This window comes from Eumetopias jubatus, unplaced genomic scaffold (genome assembly GCF_037043125.1).
Source record: "Eumetopias jubatus isolate StellerSeaLion01/CBP00866 unplaced genomic scaffold, mEumJub1_p1.0 scaffold_14, whole genome shotgun sequence".
Taxonomy (NCBI): domain Eukaryota; kingdom Metazoa; phylum Chordata; class Mammalia; order Carnivora; family Otariidae; genus Eumetopias; species Eumetopias jubatus.
The window spans coordinates 94,962,045-94,982,620 of record NW_028274820.1 but is presented as its reverse complement, the minus strand read 5'-3'; the positions used below and the strand labels follow the sequence as shown (position 1 = coordinate 94,982,620).

The 20,576-nt window shown below is 36.1% G+C and overlaps 1 protein-coding gene across 5 annotated transcripts in view; it reads left to right on the top strand.

Annotated features, from left to right (window-relative positions):
• BRAF (B-Raf proto-oncogene, serine/threonine kinase) overlaps positions 1–20,576 on the top strand; it is a 180,039-nt gene that overhangs the window by 113,480 nt on the left and 45,983 nt on the right. For all 5 annotated transcript variants that reach the window (XM_028106169.2, XM_028106168.2, XM_088018585.1 and 2 more), the window contains 5 exons: positions 4,403–4,506; positions 5,360–5,462; positions 9,668–9,816; positions 10,764–10,883; positions 15,366–15,525. In XM_028106169.2, the coding sequence (XP_027961970.1) occupies positions 4,403–4,506; positions 5,360–5,462; positions 9,668–9,816; positions 10,764–10,883; positions 15,366–15,525 (636 nt within the window). The remainder of the gene's footprint in view (positions 1–4,402; positions 4,507–5,359; positions 5,463–9,667; positions 9,817–10,763; positions 10,884–15,365; positions 15,526–20,576) is intronic.

The following is a 20,576-nucleotide window of genomic DNA, read 5'->3' as shown; positions in this document are numbered from 1 at the left end:
AGTTATGTTCTATAAGTTCACTGGAAACACTGAATTAAAGAATACTGGACCATTGCTTCCAAGGGAAATAAAGGGTTACTATTAGATAAATGAGCCAAAATGGCTTCTGTATATTGGCCCATAGGTTATTTATTTCTTCACAGCTGGCTAGGGTCCATTAGCCTAAAAGCCTCCTGACATAGGGCACTTGCTTACAGTATGACAGTGAGAACAGGCAGGCAGGATATCACCTTGTTCATCCTTAGATGGGAAGGTGTGCATTGGGCAACTCAAATTTTTCACTGCTCTGCATGCCTCTACATAAGCACTGCACATACTGATTTTGAGTATACAAAACAATTTTAGTGAGTAGACAAATTTGCATATATGGAATCCACAAATAAAGAGGATCAACTGTACCAGTCCAGGCTCTTGAATACTTCCAGTGATGAGACTATTCCCTCATGTCTTCTCGAACATTTCTCTTGCTGGATAGTTTGGTTATTTTAAGCTAAAATATGTCTCTTCTTTTTTCTAATCGTAGGTCCTAATGTGGATTTCTGAATTGGTCCTTCTTCAATGTGCTGTTTAAATCCAGTCTTATATTCACCTTTACACTGTTTTTTCCCCTGTAGCCCAAAGATTTTCAATTTCTTTGGAAACTTATGGTTTGCTAAGTACTTTAGTGATTTAAGAGTGGAACCTTGATTTTTACTGTTAATAACTAACACATCGCCTCTGTCTCCACTCCCCTTCCCCCTTAAAAACTGACCAACATGAATCCCCACTGCCTCATTTTAGTGCACACTTGTTTGTCAGTTCTTTTTCAGTTACAAATTATTCAGATTCACCTGGAAGGATGGGGCGTGTTTGGAAAAGACCAGGATGGAGGAATTTCAAATATACAGAAAAATTATTTTTATCTCTCTTTCCAATGCCTTTTCACTCCACACTCCTGATGTTATCTATGCTTCTCCCTAGGTTATCTTCATTCTGTAACTAGATTTTCTCAGTGTTGTAGGGAAGATGGCCACAGACAGCTTCAGATTTCTATCCTATTGGCACACTGTAACTATGTCAAAACAGAAACTTTCTCAACCAGTATGCATCAGTCAGTTTATTTTCTTTTATTTTTTTAAAGATTTTATTTATTTATTTGACATAGACACAGCGAGAGAGGGAACACAAGCAGGGGGAGTGGGAGAGGGAGAAGAAGGCTTCCTGCTGAGCAGGGAGCCCAATGCGGAGCCCGATGCGGGGCCCGAACCCAGGACCTTGGGACCATGACCTAAGCCAAAGGCAGACGCTTAACAACTGAGCCACCCAGGCGCCCCTGCATCAGTCAGTTTAGGGACAAACTCTGGTACTATTTGGGTCATACATCTAGCCCTGGATCAGTTGCTTTTGCCAAGGATATGGGAAACTGATTTACCAGCATATGTCTCATGTAGCCAGAAAAGTAGTGACCCTTGATTAATACTCTTACTAGTGTCATGTGGATTTTTAGTGAAAGGCAGGTTCCCAGAAGAAATAGGGATGTTAGGCAAGTAAACAGCAAATAACAATTATACATACTAAGATAAGTATTTTATTCCTACTATGTTTAGGATCAGCAAGACATCTTTTAAGGACCATCAGTGTGATTGAAGGATTACACTGATTTTGCTTTAAATCCTCAACAAAATATAAGCAAAACATATTCAACAGTACATTAAAAGGATCATTCACCATGATCAAGTGGAATTTATTTGAGGCATGCAAGGGTGGCTCCTTATTCACAATCAACATGATATACCATATCAACAAAGTGAAGGATAAAAATCATATGATTATATGAATAGATGCAGAAAAAGCATTTGACAAAATTCGACATTTGTTTGGGATAAAAACCCTCAAAAAAGTGGGTTTGAGGGAAGATAATGAAAAACTTACAGCTAACATCATTGTCAGTGGTGAAAAAATGAGAGCTTTCACCCTAAGATCAGGAACATATTGAGGATGTCCACTCTCACCACTTTTATTCAACATAGTACTGGAAGTCCTATCCACAGCAGTCAGACAAGAAAAAGAAATGAGGGGGCGCCTGGGTGGCTCAGTCGTTAAGCATCTGCCTTCAGCTCAGGTCATCGTCTCAGGGTCGTGGGATCGAGCCCCGCGTTGGGCTCCCTGCTGAGCGGGAAGCCTACTTCTCCCTCTCTCACTCCCGCTGCTTGTGTTCCTGCTCTCACTGTGTCTCTCACTGTCAAATAAATAAGTAAAATCTTCAAAAAAGAAAAGAAAAGAAAAAGAAATGGGGCATCCATATTGGTAAGGAAGAAGTTCAACTGTCTTATTTGCAGATGACATGATACTATACATAGAAAACCCTAAAGACTCCACCAAAAAAAACCTATCAGAAGTAATAAATGAATTCAGTAAACTTGCAGGGTACAAAATTAATACCCAGAAGTCAGTAGCATTTCCGTATGCTGGTAATGAGGTAGCAGAAGGAGAAATTAAGAAAACAATTCCATTTACAGTTACACCAAAAAGAATAAAATACCTAGGAATAAACTTAACCAAAGAGGTGAAAGACCCATACTTCGAAAACTATAAAACATTGATGAAAGAAATTAAAGATGACACAAACAAATGGAAAGATATTCCATGCTTATAGATTGGAAAGATTAGTATTAAGATGTCCATACTACCCAAAGAATCTACAGATTGAATGCAATCCCTATCAAAACACCAACAACATTTTTCACAGAACTAGAACAAATAATCCTAAAGTTTGTATGGAACCACAGAAGATCCCCAAATAGCTAAAGGAATCTTAAGAAAGAACAACAAAGCTGGAAATATCACAATTCTAGAATTCAACATATACTACAAAGCTGTAGTAATCATACCAAGTATGTGGTACTGGCACAAAAATAGACACATAGATCAATGGAACAGAATAGAGGGCCCAGAAACAAACCCATGATTATATGGTCAATTAACCTATGACAAAGGATGCAAGAATAAACAATGGGGAAAAGTCAGTCTGTTTAATAAACGGTGTTGGGAAACCTGGACAGCTATATGCAAAAGAATGAAACTGAACTACTTATACCATATACAAAAATAAAGTCAAAATGGATTAAAGACCTAAATGTAAGACCTGAAACCATAAAACTCCTAGAAGAAAACATAGGCAGTAATCTGTTTGATATCAGCAACGTTTTTCTAGATATGTCTCCTTAAGCAGGAGAAATAAAAGCAAAAATAAATTATTGGGACTACACCAAAATAAAAAGCTCTTGACAGCGAAGGAAACTGTCACCAAAAGAACAAGGTGACCTACTAAATGAGAGAAGATATTTGCAAATGATATATCTGATAAGGGGTTAATATTCAAAATATGTAAAGAACATACAACTCAACACCAAAAATTCCAAATAATCTGATTAAAAAATACGCAGAGGACCTGAACAGATATTTTTCCTAGGAAGACCTATAGATGGCCAACAGACACAGGAAAAGATACTTACCATCATTAATCATCAGAGAAATGCAAATCAAAACCACAATGAGGGGGTGCCTGGCAGGCTGAGTCAGTAGAGTATGCGACTCTTCATCTTGGGGTTATAAGTTCGAGCCCCATGTTGGGTGTAGAGATTACTTAAAATCTTTAAAAAAAGAAAACAATGAGATAACACCTTAAACCTGTCAGAATCACTAAAATCGAAAAGAAGTGTTAGGATGTAGAATGCAGAGAAAAAAGAACTATCATATGCTGTTGATGAAAATGTAAATTGGCACAGCCACTGAAAAACAGTATACAAACAAAATACAGAATCAGAGAACAAAGTGATGGCTGCCAGAGGGGACAATAGAGGGATAGGCAAAACGGAAGAAGGGAAGTAGGAGATACGGGCTTCCAGTTATGGAATTAATAAGTCATGGGGATGAAAGGCATAGGGAATATAGTCAATGATATTGTAGTGTTGTATGGTGACAGATAGTAGCTACACTTGTGAGCATAGCATTATGTATAGAGAAGTTGAATCACTATGTTGTACACCTGAAACTGATATAATGTGTGTCAACTATATTCAAATTAAAAAAAATTTTTTTAATTGCTTTTGCTTTAAATGTTGACATTTCTCAGTGATGGGTATATAGGAATCTGTTATATTTTCTGTTTTCATATGTTAAAATATTTCATAATTTTAATAAAAAGCAAAGTCAGTTTTGCTTTAAGTTGGTGAATAATAGATACTTGAGTCATAATTTTCCTTTAATAGCAACTTAGCTTTACAATGATGTATCTGACATACTAATCCATATGACATTTTAAAGGTATTATAAAGGTAAAGTATTGAGCTTTTTAAAATGATGTGGAAAAAATATATAATTTATTCCCTTTACCTCATATCATATATCTATGATATCATAGGTACCTGCAAGATGTGGAGTTACAGTCCGAGACAGTCTAAAGAAAGCTCTGATGATGAGAGGTCTAATCCCAGAGTGCTGTGCTGTTTACAGAATTCAGGATGGGTATGGTTTGTATGTGATGTGAAATTTTGTTTAAGAAGGAAAAAAATCCCTCAGACATAAAACTTTTGGGTTTTCTGTAGCAGCTTTACCCAAACCCAGGGTGTTGAAATTTAACTTTAGAAAAAAATATTAAGTTAGCCTAAAGAAAACTTGCAGGCCTTTTGAGGAGTTAACACTAGATATTTTGTGTGATGATAGTGTTTGTTACTCTGATCAAATGATTTTATTTGGAGTTTGAGATTCTTATAATTTTTGTGAACCATTTAAAATGTGGCTTATTTGAATAATGGGACTCTTCCCTATTCCCCTATTTTTAACATAAACTCAACAGTTTCACAAAACGCTTATCAAAATTAACATTTTATATTAAACTATTTTTCTTTCAGAAAAGTATCTAAAATTGTGCCAAGACCCCCCCAAATTTTGAATCCTGTTTTTAAAAAAAATACCCTTTCTGGGGCATGTTGTCCCTTGAGTGCTCTTTTTTTTTTTTTTTTTTTTTTTTTAATGGATAGATAAATCCGTACCTGGTGGTTTTTTTTTTTTGTTTGTTTGTTTTGAGGGGGGGACCCTAGGAACAATCAATTTTCTGCTGTTGTAGGTCTTTTCTGGAGCTGGCTTGAAGAAAAGAGTACATCTCTTTACCCTGCTGTTTGTCCAAGAGTGATACATTTATTTGGGGTAAACTTAAAAATTAATTTATTGCCATTTAAATTTCTAACGATGGAAAACCAGGGAGCCAAATCTCCCTCACCATTACTAGCCCCTCAATAACCAATTTTCATATCTTCAGCATGAGGTATAAAGATTTTTAGGTATGATAACCAAGAAAGGCTGTGTCTACACTTTTCAGAGAGAAGAAACCGATTGGCTGGGACACTGATATTTCCTGGCTCACCGGAGAGGAACTGCATGTAGAAGTGTTGGAAAATGTTCCGCTTACCACACACAACTTTGTATGTACTTTTACATTTTTTCCAAACATCAAAAGCATTCAAGTTCTTGCACATGAATTTTTATTTAGGGAATATGAAATATAGATGCATGATTTTGGGATTGATATTTTACCTAAGTTGAAGATAAGTTCTGTTCTTTAAAAAATTTGTATTTAAACTAAAGAGTTTTATTTTCTTTTTAATTTGAAAAAGCAATAGATGTCTTTCATTAAAAGGAACTGAAAAGAAAATCTGAATGGTACAAAAGTATATCATATGAGAAAAGGAAAATACCTAGTAGGGTAAACACTTACTAATTATTGTATGGTCTTCCAAACTCTTTCTGCTTATACAACCGTGTGCTTATTATACCTTGGGAGCCCAAAGTTCTCTCCATTCTCTTTTTTTCTCCCTCCCTTCCGTTAATTTCCGTTTCTTTCCTAAAACTAAAAATGGAGTCCTGTTCTGTGTGATAGTCTTCATCTTTAAAAAAAAAAAAAATTTAAACAGTGCATCATGGATGTCTTTCCACGTCAGTACACCTAGTGTTATGTTTATAGTGATTGCATAATAGTCCATAAGAATATAAATTCAGTATATTTATACCTAACCATCCTCTATTAATAGACATTTAAGTTTTTTTTAAATCTGTTTTGTACAGGGCTAAACAATCTTTTGCATACATCTTGATATACTTGTTAATGTTTCTGAAGGATGAGTTAGTGGAAGTGGAATAGGTCTCCTTGAGGACCTCTCCCTTCATCTGGTTTTTGCATTTGCTGGAACCCAGCCTAAGCTAAGTGTCACCAGCATGATACCTGGAACGTGGGGCATCTCCACCTTAGAGATGAGGATATAGTGTCCAGAGCTTGAGAACCTACCCTCTAAAAGGGTTAGGCAGAAGCCAGGAGTAGAATGATCTATAAGGCAGGAATGCATTCCTTACTTTCTATTATATATGGAATTTTGACCATAGTTTATATTTTCTAGATGGATAGTTAGTTATTGCTACCCTTTCAGCATCAAGTGCTTTCCCATGTGCTTTGGTGATTAGTACAGCTGGACTCCTAAAGCAGACGAATAATGAGCTGATTTCCTTGGGGATTTGTGCTTTCAGGGCTCCATTAGTGGTGAATAATGGTGAATAATTTGTGCTTCAATAAGGCATCTTTTCAATGAGTGTTGTCAATCAGATTACTATGTAGCAAATAGTTTTGTAATGAAGACCTAGCAAGTTCATTACTACTGATTTTTTTTAATTTATAGAATTTCAAGTGGAAAAATCTGAAGATAATTTTAAGTTTTTAGGAGTCCAAAAACAGTAGAGGTTACATTTCATGAAGATTACTACTCTTTTTCCTAATTATTTTTCTTGGCTAGAAAGTAGTTAGGAGGTAAGAAGACCTAAGTTGTTAACCATAAAATGGTGTTAAAGTGGTGCCTCAGGAAGATCATTGTCACAAGAGGATCATGGAAACAAGCTGCAGCCTAGTTCCAGAGTATGGAAATCCTCATAACACAGTTGGAGACCTGCCAGTAAATATCTATTAAGAACTTTCCATTTGCCAACACTGTGTCTGATCTGGGACTATAACAATGAATAAGAAAAAACAATATCCCTGCCTTAGAGTAGAGAGACAGATGTTTTGATAAGAGAATTTCATAAACGCTCTTAATTACTGTGTATGTATAAAGTACAGTAGATGCAGAGTAGAGACTCCTAACCTAGCCTTGGAGGAGTCAGGAAGGTTTTCCAAAGGAAGAACTCTCTAAGCTAAGGCCTGATGGATGAGGGAGTAGCAGATGGAGTGAAGAGAAGAGTACTCAACAGAGGAAACAGGGAGAGACCATAGAATTTTTCAGTTTTTAAAGAAGTTCAGGGGGAATGGTATAAAGTTGGAGAGGGGGTTGTTATAGTGTAGCAGGAGTTACGGGTAGAGTAAGAAGAATCCTGCTGCTAGGAGTCCTTGTAGGGCATGTTAAAGATTTACACTTCTCTTTAAAATAATTGGAAATTGATTGTGAGAAGGGGAGACATGATTGGATTTGTGTTTCAGAACAATTGCTCTGAGTGCCATGTAGAGGCAAGAGTAAAAGCACGCGTTCTACTTGAGAAAGGGAGAGAATTTCTCTCTGCTTCTCTGTGCTCAGTTTTGCTGGCACCTCAAGCAATGCTGCTTATGCCTCCCAGTTTCCTAGAGTCCGTTATAAAAGCAGTTCTTTGGTATTTGCCTACATTCCAGGAGTCCCTGGGAACTGGCAGGGTGGAGGCGGCAGGAGAGGTAGAAAAACAAGAAAATGTACCTTCCTGTACTCACTTTTATTGACAAAGGTATACTCCCAGATCCAATTATATGTCACAATTTATACTCAAATGCATTCCCACATTTGCTTCTTCTGATTTCCACTCCTCTGTGCCTTCCTCTGTCCTCCCCTCCTGCCATGTTTGGTTTTCTCCTTTACATACACAAACAGCCTGGTACACATAGTTTTCAAATAGAAGTCAGTAACAGGAAGAAAGACTGCAAGCGAGTAGATTAATGAAAAGAGAAATTAGAACTCCGTGAAATTCAACGGATTATTAGGTGAGTGAGAAATGGAGAGGATAGGAGAGGATCAGATGACTATAAAATGCTGATTCCTTTGAACATGTTTTGTATATTTCTGTGCTCTATTTTCTGAAATCCTGCAAGAAATACGAAAAACGCTTGCTTTGGCAAATATTTGCCACATAAATGTTAAAGGTTTTCTAATTTCTTGTATATCCAGAGACAAACGGAAAAGTAACAAAGCTACATACAAGCAGTTGCCTTTTATATCCTCTAGAAAGTGATACATAGACAAAAAGGTGAAGAAAACAAGAGCCACTCTTAAAATTACCCGAATGTTCTCAAAAAGCCTAGAAGGCCTAATGTGCTAAGATATCATTTTCTTGATGAGACATTATTTTTAAATAACTTTATCCTGTTAAATGCATGTTTATTGGAAAAAGTTTGATAAACTTGTGGGTATTGAAATCAATTTAATGGATCATGGAAGACATTTCCATATAATAGAAAGTCCTGATGTACATTATATATAGTCAGGGTAAATACTATTATCTGAATATAGGTATGTCCTGGGTCACAATATAAAATGTAGTTCTTCCTATTGTTAGTGATGAAAACTATCTGAGAAACAGATGAATTGAGAATACACACAGCAAAGACAAAGGACAAAATAGAGTCACCCATGCTCTCACCACTCTGAAATAGCCACTGTTAACATTTTGGTATTTCTCTTATGTTTTCTGCTCATTCTGTACCCAAAACAGATACTCTAAAAATAATTTCTGGCTTCAGTAGTTATCAAGGTGGAGCCTCCCTAATGTAATTCTTTTTATGTGACCTCTGTGTAGATGATTTGCCTTCTGACATGGAGTTCTTCCATGTTGCCTTTTAAGTTTCCTGGAGAGGAATGTTCACAAATTTAGGTGTTCTAATCCTCTAACAAACTGATAATTGGTTAGAAGTGGTTCTTACTGTCTTTTAGGTAATTTTCCTGTCCCTTAGCCTAGTTAGTTTCTGTTTTAAAGCTCTTTGGATGATTATCTCCCCATTACTAAACAGTAACTTTAAGCCATAGTTCCTTGCTTTATCAACCTCGGCCACTATTTACTGATGCCAAAGGGAATTAGTAGCGTTACAGCCTTTCTTCCTTCTTGCCTTCCTTCAGTGTGATTTTTTTTTTTTTTGGATTTTTTGTTGGTTGGTTTGTTTGGGGGGCAGGTTCCTCTATTGGATACCTTTGTAACTTTAAGTAATATAAATATACCATTTTTTCTTGTTCTGTTAACACCAGTAAGCATCTCTTAACTCCTTTCTTTGTACAATTACTAAAGTGTACCCTTACCCTTCCTTTCACCCGTGTTCCCTCCTTCTATTTATCATCTCTATTTTTGCTTTCATGGAGTCAAGCTTGAAAATAGTTTCCAGTCTTTTACTCACTTTCCATCTTCTTGACTTCTGAGTTTTTTAATTGTATATTGGGTGGGAGATAAATACATATAGTCCATCTATTGTCTTGAACCCCCCGGGTTTCCATTTTAGTATCTTCATGTGTAAGGCGGTTCTCATGGTATGAACATATTAAAGATTTGTTATTTTAAGCAAGAGAGTAAATAAATTGATATCTAAGAAGATTCTTGCAAGTTTTTGAAATTCTCTATGATGTTTTTTACTTTGCAGGTACGGAAAACCTTTTTCACCTTAGCATTTTGTGACTTTTGTCGAAAGCTGCTTTTCCAGGGTTTTCGCTGTCAAACATGTGGTTATAAATTTCACCAGCGTTGTAGTACAGAGGTTCCACTGATGTGTGTTAATTATGACCAACTTGAGTAAGTAATCAAAAAAAATCTCTTTTCTATCTACATTTTATTTTTCCTGATGTGAAACTAGTATATCTTAGAGTCTGGGAATTTTCTGTCCAGTAGAGTTATGGGAAATTAAGAAAGGATGGCTAGAGAATACTGTGTAGTATAGCCAGTACTGCTCTCCCAAATTGTAATTCTGATTCAGCTATACATTTCATTTATGTCTTATATCCTCTTTTAGTTAATAAAGATCCCTTGCCCATAGACATCATTTTTAGATGGTTTTTGGGAGGAGAGTGGGTGTGATTTCAATTAAGTTAACCATTATGTTTTTGGATCACAGATCAGGGGTTCTGGTTCTGTCACTGTTTTGTAAATTATATATATTCTCTCTCTGTTTCTCTCTCTGTCTCTTTCTCTCTCCTTCAACCTCCCCTGCCCAGTTTATTTAAAAGTAAGATATAAAATCTTTATACCCCGTGTTTCTCTTTCTAAAATTTCTATTTGCTTTATGCCAGAGTTTCTATAATAGATTAGACTGAGTCTATTGTAGTCTCTCTTGTTGTTGCTGCTGCTCCTGCTGTTAAGGTCTTTTTACTTTTCTCAATCACTTGAGCAAAGAGAATCCAACTCTATGAAGTGTATTATAATGATGGAATCTAACTGAGACGGTAGATACATTTTCTTCTAATTCCTTAACCATAAAGCATGATTTTTCCCCTCTAATATGTAGAAATTTGCTGTATAGAGCAATTAGTTTTAGATTATAAGCTTGCCTTTCAAAGTACAATGTAATTTTTTAAAAATAAGCTTTTAGGCAAAAATACAACTAATTGAATTTAACAATCATTTCTGAAAGTGGAATTTGATCTCATATTTCTGTTAACTCTATAATGTATTCTGGTGTATGAAGCTTCTGGGTTTTGCACAAGTTAGGTTTGCTTTGTTTTGTTTTTGTTTTTGCCTCACAGTTTGCTGTTTGTCTCCAAGTTCTTTGAACACCACCCAATACCACAGGAGGAGGCCTCCATAGCAGAGACTGCCCTTACGTCTGGATCATCCCCTTCCGCTCCCCCCTCCGATTCTGCTGGGTATGATTTGACTCCTGCTGTTCAGTGACAGTGCTATTTGAGCTGGTTTCTTTTGGACCTTTGGTTAATTATAAACCTTTCCAACTACTTGGATTGTTAAATTAAGGATTTTTCTTCAGGTAACTTATTTTATCACATAAGGCAAATTTGTACATGCATTTGGTAAGATACGTGGGATTAAAACTGATGTAGACTGTTTCAGGATCAGTCTTGAAAAAAATCAAGTAACAGATCATTTAGAGTCCCTGCCTTGTGCTCATCACTTTATTAGGTAATATTCAAATATAGAAGTGTATGATTCCCATTTAGAAAAGTAGCAATGACCAATGAGACAATGGCAAACAATTTAAAAGTAGTGTATAATTATAGTCTACGGTTTCTCAGACGATATATTTTAAATGACGCGAGGACATAAATGGGATCATGTTTACCATAGAATAGTGATAGTAGTCAAAAACATTTAATGAAGAAATGATATTTAACCTGGACCTTCAAGAATTCTAGAATTTGAATGAATCCAGGGAATAAAAAGCATGGTGTGGTGGGTTGGTAAGGGAGAAATAGCATAAACAAGGGAATGGGGTGGTAGATTTGAGAGAGAGTGAACACAGGCTAATCTAAATTGAGAAGTATCACATATAAGACCAGATTATAAAGAGTGTTGGAATTCAAGCTGGAATTTAGACTTAACGGAAGAGGGGGAAAAAGTAAAGGTTTTTCAGCAGAGGACTAACCTGGTGAAAATTTAAAGAAGGAAGCACTTAGCAGTGATACACGGATCGACAGACAAATGTTGAGGTTGAAGAAGGCCAACTCAGATGCTGTTCATAATGAAGACAATGAGAGGCAATAAAGACTTGAACTGGGGTGGTAGCATTGTGGAGAAGGAATGGATATGTATAAAGTGTAAAAAGAATATTAATAGTATTATTAGTTGTCAAGGATAAAAGTGAAAACTGACTTTAAAGATGATATAAATGCATCATATATTCAAGCTTCATAGGAAAAAAATGATGAGTAACAGATATTAGTATTTTGGAGAATCTCTTACACAGGTCTGTGTCCTCTTTCCCTTTTGGATTTGAGGCAGAATAAATTATTCCAAACCTAATTAAAGCCAACCTTTCTAAAGGTCTCAGAGGCTAGAAAATTTAGCAAAAGACTTATATTAAGGACTGGATGTTTTTTATCTACTTTGGAACACTGGAAAATGCAACCATTGATTTTTTTTTTTTTTTGCCAGGTTGTAACAGTTACCTGCTCTGGTGGAGTCCTTTTCTTCCTGCTATCTGTGTTGTTAGTTTTATGTACCTGGGTCTTCCTTAGAGCAAAGTGTTGTTGTTGTTTGTTTTGATTTTTAATTAATCTTTTGGCTATGGCATTTACTCCTGGCAGGTTCTATAGGCCATGATGCCTTTCTAATGGCAGGTCCTAGTTCTCTGAGCAGAGTTACAGAACACCACAATGAAATTAGTTTGGTCTTTCTGAAGGTTCACAGTGGCAGTTACCGTCCACTGAAATGGTGCGGTCTTAAAACTGAGAAACAACCAACCACAAAACTGAGAAACCATTTGCCTATCCCATGAGTATTTTATTTATAACTAAACTGAAGTACATTTTGGTCTTGAGCAAATGATAAGAAAGCTGTTCAAACTTTTGCTTTCCTGATGCTTTTAGGTCACAAGCGTCTATATGTGCCTATGAAAACATAGAAGCCAGTCCTGTTCTGTACTGCTCTTCCTTTGCGTTTTGTTAACAGTTCTTCTGTTAGCACTGTAGTGCTCATGAAACGCTTATAATAATGGATGTAACCAAGACATACTGGAGAAGTGATACACTGGCCAGTTTGTACCTCCTTTTCTGCTTTTTAAAAATGCTATGGGATGTATGAATGTCTGAAAAGTCAGCATTTTGAAATTTGCATATTGCTGAACAGGAGTAGTCACTTTGCTTCAGAACTTTTAATATTCTTAAAAAACTTTTAATGTTCTAGATTGAAAATGAGATCCAAACTAACGTAATTTGCTGAAGAGTGTTAGAGGTGAAATTCTTTTCTTTTTAATCTAATACTGCTTTAAAGAGGTTTGCAGCAAGACAGGTAGAGGTATCAGGAGAAGTCAGTTTGCTGACTCCCTAACATACTTCACAGGGTATAAATCACTTTGGTCCAGGTAAAGACATCCCAGTATAGAAACTGAATTTTATCAATCCCCAGAAATGATGAGAGTTATTAGAGATATACTGGTGTACAGTGACCAGAATTAGAAAAGACTGAATCAGAATTCCAGGTAAATTCACTTCCATGAGAAGTATAGCTATTGTATAGACCAAAGTTCTTGTGTTGGATGGACCAGCACTCAGTCCACTTTTAGAAGATATTTATGAGAAACCAAATTATAATCCAAAGATTGCTTTTGTTAAACATGGGATTAGGACATGACTGAGAAGTTTAATGATACCAGGACATAATTACTTGAAGTTTTCTCCAAAGTTATAAACTTGCTGTTCAGGCTAGATAAATTGACTTTATGGACCAACATATGCCTTCTGCTGGGTGGTGTTAGATACCAACTGCCAAATATAGTCTTTCTGATTTTGTGTAATAAACAGGATATCTTCACTTTCTTATATATCCATTCTTTGGGTATATAAAGTCTATCATATTAAATCCAGGTCTTTGTTTTTCCTACTTCTGGACCAGTGCCCTTTGAATACATGTTCTGCCTTGTTATAAACTACACGTTGCAGTCATGGTCTCAATTCAGTAACTTTCAGAAATGACTTGCTGTCACTTATGTCTACACCAAACCAATTATATTGATTAGACTCCCTACACAACTGTAGTTAATTCAGGCTCTTTCCACTTTTAAGTCCTAACTTAAATTATGCTGTTGACTTGAGACTTTAAATCAGCCTATGGTTTTTTAAAAGCAGGTGCATTTTCCAAAACTTTTTTAAAAAACCAGTTTTGTCATTTTTACATTCTTTTACCTGTTCCCAAAATCCCTTAGCAAAAGGCATATTTTGGCTGCCAAAGGCAAAAGTAAAGATAGCTCTGTCACAAACTAAAAATTTCTCAATAATTAATAGAATAAAAAGGACAAGTGGAGCATGGTAATTTTTCTAAAGGCTAGATCCATCAGTTTTAGCCTGTAATTCTCTTGGGTGATACTAATTTTTTTAAAGTACATAATATTTTATTATTTTTATTTCAATTCTAAGTGGACTCCATTAATATGAACAGATAAGCTCAAAATTTCTTTCCCTACCCTTAAGAGCATGCTTCAGAGAGTCAAACTATTAACTGGTGTGGTTCAGATTTTGTTAACATGCTTTATTCAAAACCTTTAAAAAAAAAAAACTTTTTGTCACTATTTGGCTTCTTTGGCCCTTCAAACCCCTGTCTACTCCTTTTGTACTATATCTTCTTCCCATTCCTTTCTAAACCCTGTCCCCTCACAAAATGTCTTTGTATTCCTCCACGTTGTCTTTCTGGCTATGTCTTAATAACTACTAAATAATGCCGATTATTACAGAGTTTGCATAAAATGGGGTGGAATGATATCCAGTCTCTGTAGAGAGGCTGTTAGCACTGTGTCATTCTTTGGTCTTGGTGGAGCTCACTGAGACAACCATACCTCCTCTATCATGTGATATCATGTGATACTCCCTTCCCAGTTCCCTTGGATATCCTTTCGGAGGGACCTAAACTCCTCACTGATGTTTACAATCTATTCACAAAACTTTAGTGTGCTCTGTGAGTGCCAAGTTCATTTCAGGGCAGTGAGAGATCTACAGTACCAAAATAGATCATCTGTCACCTATTTTGATGATCTCATAAAACAATTTTTAAAAAGATTTGCTTTAATGCTTAACATATGATTCTCTTTTGTTGCTCAATTATTGGACATGATAAAAAATTTAAAATATGAGAGAACACTATAAGGGGTCATCTTTTGGATTTGCAAATGGTCTTTTGCTATTATTCAAGATTTTAATTCAATGCTATGTAAAGCAACAGATACATCTTTCAGGCCCTGAAATCCACAGGTGTATTTTGCAAAATATTCATAATTTCCTAATACTTTCCATAAAAATCTCAATTTAGCAACTTTGGCTATCAAGAAATGATGAAGGTAGAAAAAAATAGCAGATATTATTCAGTCAGTCTCTAGTATCTAGAGATTTTTGTGTAACTTTAGAGAGTTTCTTCAGCTGACTAACCACTGGTAATTTCTAGCCATTTGTAGATTTCCCTGGAGTTTTTTGGATAAGAGTCATTTACCATTGACAGTCCCTGGAGGGTCTGCTTAAGCAAAAGCAGCTTTGTCGGTATTAGCTATAGGCATATATTAGTTTTTTAAACAATTACTGCTGGGTTTTTAATGCTTTACAAGGAAATCTTTATATCATCCATTTTTTTGTTATTATCTCTATAAAGTTGCTCTGAATCTTATCTTTCAATGAACTTGATTTTTCCAGGCCCCAAATTCTCACCAGTCCGTCTCCTTCAAAATCCATTCCAATTCCACAGCCTTTCCGACCAGCAGATGAAGATCATCGAAATCAATTTGGACAACGAGACCGGTCCTCATCAGCTCCAAATGTGCATATAAACACAATAGAACCTGTCAATATTGATGTAAGTAATCCAGCATTGTTAGAACTAAAAAAATTCGAGTGTATTTCTTTATTTTTGTGCTCAAATGCTTATAATATAGATCAGAAATGCATGTCAGTTATTATTAGTGGTATTCTTCAATTACTGATCAAAAAAGCCTTGTCATCTTCTCTGATGGTATTAAATACTTAACTGGTGCCAAATTATGGAGTTGTTCTGATTTTTTTCCTTATGACATTGTTTCTGCAGAAGTCTTATCTTCATTTGTTTAACAGATAATCCCTTGGCCATTTTATGGTAAAGAAAATAGGAATACAACTACAGATTTTCTATTTAGATCAATTTGAAATCTTTATCTAAATTTCTAAAAGTACAACTTTGAGTTAAATAACCCTTAAGAACTAATCATTACTTTATGTACAAGACATGCAAAACTACCTTTTACCTTCCTTATTTTTTTGACTATAACATTGTATTCCATCTCTCTATATATCATGAATTTTTGCATATTCTTTCTTTGTAAAGTTTCTCATTAAGTTTTAATCATTCATTTTTAAAAATGTATCTTCTCTTGTGTAATCATCATATACTGTAATCCCTTATCTTCAATTATTTTAGCCACCCTCTAGCTGGTCACTCTTGATGTCTTTACTTTTCTGGTTTGTCTTGCGCACTGTAACTTAATTATATACCTTAGTGTTGCTTCTTCAATTAGATCTTCTTGGCAGCAGAAACCATTCCTAATATTAATTCACTTGGCACCTATCTTAGAACTAAATACATAATTGGTCATCAAAAAATATTTGTTTCAGTAAAAGGGTTAGAAGATGAAACAGGAAATTTTCCATATTATAGACCAGGGATCAACAAACTTTTTCTTAAAGGGCCAGATAGTAAATATTTTAGGCTTATGGGTCATATGATCTCTAATGACAACTGTTGAACTTTGTCATTGTAGTGTGAAAGCATCCAGATATAATACATTATAAACAAATGGGTGTGGCTTTATTTCCATAAAACTTTATTTACAGAATAATCCAGTAATTGAGTAACAGAAGAGAATAAGGTGCTCTTGCTACCTGAGCTGTGGTGAACTGGAGATCCTGATCTTAGAATTAGGTGTCACTTCTCCCAGAATTTGTGCTTTCATATAAAGAATATAGGTTATCCTTGGGGCGCCTGGGTGGCTCAGTCGTTAAGCCAGTGGCTCAATGGCTAAGCTTCGGCTCAGGTCATGATCCCCGGGTCCTGGGATCAAGCCCCGCATCGGGCTCCCTGCTCCGCGGGAAGCCAGCTTCTCCCTCTCCCACTCTCCCTGCTTGTGTTCCCTCTCTCGCTGTGTCTCTCTCTGTCAAATAAATAAAATCTTTAAAAAAAAAAAAAGAATATAGGTTATCCTTAATCTCTGTAATAAGCAACAAAACAGAAAACCCACCAAGCTTGTTTGCCTTGGAAAGTAATTATATTTAAAAAGGAAGTTAAAAATAAATAAACAAATAATAAAAATAAAAAAGAAGTTAAAACTGTTTCCCCAAGTAAACAGGGTACTAGAATTAGTGAGGTGGTTACTTGTGTGTTAGAAGATAGGAATTGTTCTTATTTTACAGGCATTCCTTATGTGAGTCCTCAGAGTTATAAGGTTGAGTAGAGAAGCAAAAATTGTCCTAACAGGAAAATATTGATTTATTAACAGACTACTTTAATATTAGTCCCCACACAAACATCCCTCCCCATCTAATACCAGTTTGCATTCCAATCCCCTTACATCATTATCCAACATTTCAATGAAAACATAATGCAAATTGATTGCAAATCTGGCAAAAAAAAAGGAAAGATTTTAAGGCTTTTATGAAGACCGTGAAAAAGGACTTTGGAGAACTACTGAAATTACAAAAAGCCATTGAGAAATAAGGACTACAGTAGAATTAAATTAGTCCAGTTAATAATAGAAAAGAAACATAAAGATGACAATATAATAGGCTCTTCAAATGAAAATAATTTAAGTATCAAAGGATTGATAGAGGCCCTTCAGGGAATTGATGAAGCCCTCTAAAATTTTTATAAAGATTGATTGATTTCAAAGAAAGAGAGAGAGCATGAGCAGGTAAAGGGACAGAGGCAGAGGGAGAGAACCCTCAAGCAGATTGCCCCGCTGAGTGCAGAGCCCAGCACAGGGAGGGCTCCATCTCAGGACCCTGTGATCATAACCTGAGCCAAAACCAAGAGTCAGCTATTTAACTGACTGAGTCACCCAGATACCCCTACAATTTTTATAAAAATGATTATGCCTGTGATGTAAAAGATGAATATGAAATTGAGGATTTCAGTTTGTTCTATCAAAACTTTTGTATTATGAACAAAAAAAAACTTGATTTCTGTGTTCTGAGAATTAGCATATTGAAATGATAACTTAAAATTTATTTTTTTTAAAGATTTTATTTATTTATTTGAGAGAGAGAGAATGAGAGATAGAGAGCATGAGAGGGAAGAGGGTCAGAGGGAGAAGCAGACTCCCTGCTGAGCAGGGAGCCCAATGTGGGACTCGATCCCGGGACTCCAGGATCATGACCTGAGCTGAAGGCAGTCGCTTAACCAACTGAGCCACCCAGGCGCCCTGTTAACTTAAAATTTATTGGGGCACTTGTGTGACTCAGTCAGTTGGGTGGCCAACTCTTTTTTTTTTTAAGATTTTATTTATTTATTTGACAGAGACATAGCGAGAGGGGGAACACAAGCAGGGGGAGTGGGAGAGGGAGAAACAGGCTTCCCCGCAGAGCAGGGAGCCCGATGTGAGGCTTGATCCCAGGACCCTGGGATCACGACCTGAGCCGAAGGCAGACGTTTAATGACTGACCCGCCCAGGCGCCCCTGGGTGGCCAACTCTTGATTTCAGCTCAGGTCATGATCTCAGCGTCCTGGGATCAAGCCCTACATCGCATCGGGCTCAGCGTGGAGTCTGCTTCAGGATTCTCTCTCTCCTTCTTCCCTTCCCCCCACCCCCCTCTCTCAAATAAATAAATCTTTAAAAAATAACAAAATTTATGGGGCACCTGAGTGGCTCAGTCGTTAAGTTTCTGCCTTTGGCTCAGGTCATGATCCCAGGTCCTGGGATCGAGCCCCGCATTGGGCTCTCTGCTCTGCGGGAAGCCTGCCTCTCCCTCTCCCACTCCCCCTGCTTGTGTTCCCTCTCTTGCTGTGTCTCTGTCAAATAAATAAATAAAATCTTAAAAAAAAGTTTTTATTAAATGTAAAAGAAAAACTTTATTATAAATTTTAATTTCATTTTTCAAGATAAATTTCTAAATTCTGGACTTTGTTCCCACTTTTTACTTTGAAATTTTTTTCTCTATTTTTATTGGATTCATTTTAAGTGGCCTTTTACTAATACCAATTTTTCTCAACTAATAAGGTCTTCCTTTATCTAGTTAGACCTGAATACAAAGGAAGAAAATGTAGGAGAGGGAAATATGGGAATAATGAGATTGTGAAATAAGAAATCAGATCTTCTAAGTTAGGTCTATTCTCATTATGTTCAAAATTGTAGCCATTTTTACTTTCAATACTAACATCGTTTTAGACTATTTCCCTCTGGACTTTTTTATACCTCTATCATCATCTGTTTCCTTGTTCCACAACTTTCTTTGCTTTGCACTGATTTTAAGATAATATATAAATTCTTTAGCATTTTCATTCAGTTTCAGTCATTTCATTCAGCTCCAATCATTATCATTTATTATTCTAGTAAACAAGGTTGTTTTGACTTGTTTTTGACATATTTGGCAATATTGGCTCTGGGATAGGCACTATGACAACTGGGAATTAAGGATGAATTATAGTATGGTCTTTGACCTCAAAGAGGTCATAGTCTAATGGATGAATCAGACATATAAATAAATAGACATTAAAAATATATAGTGGTAGTTTATAGAAGAGGGTAATAAACTCTACATTGTTGTATATAGGAATATTTAACAGAGAAAGGATAACATTTAATCCACATTATAAAAGATGAATGCGTAGTTGATTAAGGACACTCAGTGGGGGTTTTAAAAAGAAAGGACATTTGTTAAGGAAATAGTATGTGCAAAAGTATGGAAGTACCTTTGCATGGGATGTAATTAATAGTTGATATTGTAGGAGTTTAGGACTCGGGAGAAGGGTAGGGAATGGTAGAAGACAACTAGGTAGGTAGAGTCCATACTGAAAGGCATTGTGTCTTACTTTAAGGTCTCTGTAGGAGTTGGTAGTAGAGAGTTTGAAAAATTTTGAGTGAGAGAGAAAGTGCTCAGCTCTATATTCTGGAAGAGTCTTGAATTCATGAGAGATTTGTAGGCAAAACTGTTAGGAATGATATTGAAAATGCCTACTGTTTATGTATGCTTACTCTATGGCAAGTACTGTACTAAGAGCTTTATGTAAATTTTCTTACTCTGTCCCCATAAACACTCTTGGGTTAAGTACTATTTTTATTCTTATTTTACTGTTGAGAAAATTAGATTTGGGGAGGTTAAGAAACTTCCCAAGATCTCATCACTGATAAATGATTGAAATGGGGTAAAAACCTGCTTTTTCCTGTTTATGCTTAACCACTCTTCTGTAAGGTAGTAGAAGAAAGGGTTGAAAGAGATGAGAGGTAGAAGATAATGCCCACATTTCTCTGGCTTGGGTGAATAGACAGTATTTATTCCATTCATTAGGATAGGAAACACCAAAGGAAGAAGAACAGGACTTGTAGAAATGAAAATGGTAACTATTACTTTGAACATTTTGACAGTAAGATTTCTGAGGGACTTTACTGGTGTAGAAGTCCAGTAGCGCCTGGGTGGCTCAGTCATTAAGCGTCTGCCTTCGGCTCAGGCTGGGATCGAGCCCCTCATCGGGCTCCCTGCTCAGCGGGAAGCCTGCTTCTCCCTCTCCCACTCCCCCTGCTGTGTTCCCTCTCTCACTGTCTCTCTCTGTCAAATAAATGAATAAAACCGTAAAAAAAAAAAGGTAGCAGTTAAATATAAGGACCTTGAGTAGAGATACAGATTTTGGAGTAATTAGCATATTTGTCAGTTAAAACCATGAGT